The 3,274-nt window shown below is 45.9% G+C and overlaps 2 protein-coding genes across 2 annotated transcripts in view; one reads left to right on the forward strand and one right to left on the reverse strand.

Annotated features, from left to right (window-relative positions):
- Positions 1-2,134, reverse strand: part of EDARADD (EDAR-associated death domain) — a 17,702-nt gene extending 15,568 nt beyond the window's left edge. Inside the window, exon 1 of the mRNA XM_010562946.1 lies at positions 1,972-2,134. Coding sequence (XP_010561248.1) covers positions 1,972-2,134 — 163 coding nt within the window. The remainder of the gene's footprint in view (positions 1-1,971) is intronic.
- Positions 2,135-2,445: 311 nt separating this feature from the next.
- Positions 2,446-3,274, forward strand: part of ERO1LB (ERO1-like beta (S. cerevisiae)) — a 42,853-nt gene continuing 42,024 nt past the window's right edge. Inside the window, exon 1 of the mRNA XM_010562947.1 lies at positions 2,446-2,516. Within this exon, the coding sequence (XP_010561249.1) occupies positions 2,446-2,516 (71 nt within the window). The remainder of the gene's footprint in view (positions 2,517-3,274) is intronic.

Here is a 3,274-nt window from a genome sequence, read left to right on the forward strand (position 1 = left end):
GGTGGACTTGGCAGTGCTAGGTTAACGGTTTGACTCGATGATCTTGAAGGTCTTTTCCAACCTAAACGATTCTATGTTCTAAAGCGTAAGACAATGCAAGACAGGGCAACAAACAAGCCTGAAAACAAAAAAGGTGGCAGCAGTGGGACAGAAGCAGCCCCAGGGCTCTGGGACAGAGCTTTCTCCCTCCTGCTTCGTGAGGCAGCCCCATCAGCAGCAGTTCCTGGGTGTCCGGTGCGGTGCCCAGCCCCTCTCTGCAACGTCAGGCAGAGCCTTTCTCAGCACTAGTGCCCATAGGAAAACCACACGCATTGTCCAGGCAGGTGGCACATGATCAGAGGGGTCACATCTACAAGGCTTGAGCGCAGCCTTGGCACACACACACACTGAATATTTTAAAAAGGCAGAGGTCTATGAAATTTCAGATGACCATGTTCACACCGCAGTACAAAGTTTAGGAAGACATACGTAGAAGAGGAAGAAAACCCAAACCAAACCCCCATATTCTTATCACGTGCCCCTTTTGGTAAATATGAAATCCCTGCTCCAGAAACATGGTATTAACAGAATGTTCTGGATAAAGCCTTGCCCTGATGGCAAGGGCGAGCACAAACTGCCATAAGCTTCCCAACTCAAACACAGAGAGGCTGAGAGTCAGACTGGGATATGAGAAAATACAGTAAGCTGGCGTTTGCATTACATGAGAGTAGGGCCAAAAATGGAGGATCCAGGTGGGAACAGTAGTGGAGAGCTGCAAAGGAACTGCAAAGGGGCAAGGAGAAAAGCCCACCCTGTAAAGGAAAGCTGAAAAAGGAGGTACTGGGAGCCAAAGAAAGGCTCCAGGGAAGAAAGTCAGCCCAGACATTCCTAGTCGCACTGTTTCTCCACTGTCAGCAAAGACCCAACAAACCCAGTGGCAAAGCATGCAACTTACTGTCATTTTATTCTGGAGGCCTTACAGCTCCTCCTTATGGATTCTTAGATGCATTTAAAAAAAAAAAGGTCTCTCTTTCTTTTGCCCTTGTAATATAAAAGAAGCCTTGAGGTAGATGAAAGCAAACCCCACAAAAGCTCCATGCCCTGGTGAACCTTGGTGGCTACTGTAGCTATGGCAAGGGCTTCATTCCCTATCTTCTGTTACATCTCCAAGATACAGCCAAGGTACATTGCAACACAGGTAATTTACTTTCCACAATCCAGAGAGAACCACTGAAAAAATGAGAGAAGCTCCAGGAATACAGGCATTTGAAATAAGGACTTGACAGACCCCAGGGTGACTCTACAAGAGGTGACAGGTACAGGGTGGTGCCTTTGACTCTTGCTTTCTAGGTCTCACACAGAAACACAGTCAGTATGCATCTGTGACTCTGCATCTTTCTTGCTTAGCATCCATCCTGAAAAATATTTTAAAACTATATTTCTTTTCCTATACCTCAATTTCTTCCCTTTTGTTTTTCTAGTTCTTTATAAAGAACAGTGATTTTCATGTTTTTTCTGTTGCAGAGCACTACCAAGTCCCAACGTTTTCTGTAAGCGGCATGTATGTGTATAAATATTTGTACCTAAGAATAAAGGCTCCACATACTGGCTGAGGATGATTCACCATGGTCTTGTTGACCACTGATAGTAGGTAGATAATTTGAAAACCACAGACTTCATATATAATTGTGAATAAGGCAATTAAACCACCATGTCCCCTCTCTCTTTCCCACACGTATCTCCCACAGCATTCTGCAGCTCATGTCATACAGCTGGATGCAGGTGCACAAAACAGTAGGGAGGAAAGTTCTGTTTATCTCAAATGTAAAACACCCAGTTTTGCATGTTGAAAGGCTGACAGGAAATACAAGTATCATCTGACTGACTATTCAGTGCAGACCATACTTTGACAGACAGCTTGGTAACATTATCTGGGATCCCTCAAAAAATCACTATCACCATATTCCCCACTGACAGCATACAGCCACTGACCTACATTTACTTCCCCACATTTCTGCCAGGAACCACACGTGAGTTGACTCAGATGGACATACTCAGCACGCGCAAATGGACTCAGACATAAGTCAGGTTCAATGGTTGCTCCCAAAGCTCCTTTCTGCCACCCAGCACCTGCACACTGCTCAGCAGCTGCCATGGTTCTTCTGCCTGAGCCTGTCCAGTATAACCAGTCTGCAGCAGGAGCAGCAGGCTTGTACCCATCACCACCATTTCTCTCTGTTCAATACTGCTATTCTAAACGGGATGCAATGCTGTGCACTTACCAGTGTGAACAGTTTATAGATTTTATATATACACAAATGTATATATGTGTATACACATTCAAACTTCTAATCCTACATCTGCTCTTCATCCCTGCATTGGAAGGAAGTCTGAAGGTGAGTTTTGGCAACCTCCACTTTTCGGCCTTTAAGCAGGAGGGGGCTTATAAGGCAACATGTAGCAGAGATGGTATTCCTCTCTGTTACAGTTTTTTCCCTGCAAGATAGCCTTGACACCACCAGTAGTGAGCGAAGCAGGTAAGGTCTACCGAGGTTATGTAGTTCATCCATACACATAATAAGATCTCTTTCACAGCAAGGCTGGGCATACATACTAATAGTACAACTTTGTACAACTCAAAGTGATCACCCTAATACTAATGATGTTCATAGAGGTGAATCCTTTGATTAAACCCAAATCAACAATGGTGCTTTGACCAGAGGCACATGTAATTCAGGTTTGAGTAAGAGGAGAAAATACAGCAAATTGTATTAGAATGTTCAGTCCTCTGAGAAATCCAAGTCCATGAGCACTTGTGCATTTTTGTTTACTGTTAACTACTCAAAACTTTGTCGCGGTCTGAGCAGACAGGCAGGGAAAAACTGATGCTGACACACCTCAGATGAGGTACTCAAAAGTCATTTGCACCATTAGCCATGTAAGTTAAAAAGCGTGGGGTTCCTAAGCACCCGGAGTCTGGGGTTTTAAGAAAATGGCTTTTTAATGTGCTGTTAGCAAGCACTAGCTAACTTAGACGCTAAACACTGCAGCAGGCTTGACAAGACAAGTCGCGCGAAATCACATCAGCAGAGCACATGATAAATTATTACCATGCTTAATTAGCGCGTGCGGCGGGGGAAGGGAGCAACTAACGAACCCTTTTAATCTCGGCCGGGGCTCGGCTCCTCCCCTGGCCCCTACGAGCCACGGCCGCGGCTCACACAGAGACGCAGACACCCTCCCCCGGCGAGGGTAGCGGGGCGGCAGGGCGCCGCGGGCCGCACCCCGCCCAGCG

This window comes from Haliaeetus leucocephalus, unplaced genomic scaffold (genome assembly GCF_000737465.1).
Source record: "Haliaeetus leucocephalus isolate CR32 unplaced genomic scaffold, Haliaeetus_leucocephalus-4.0 Scaffold162, whole genome shotgun sequence".
NCBI lineage: Eukaryota > Metazoa > Chordata > Aves > Accipitriformes > Accipitridae > Haliaeetus > Haliaeetus leucocephalus.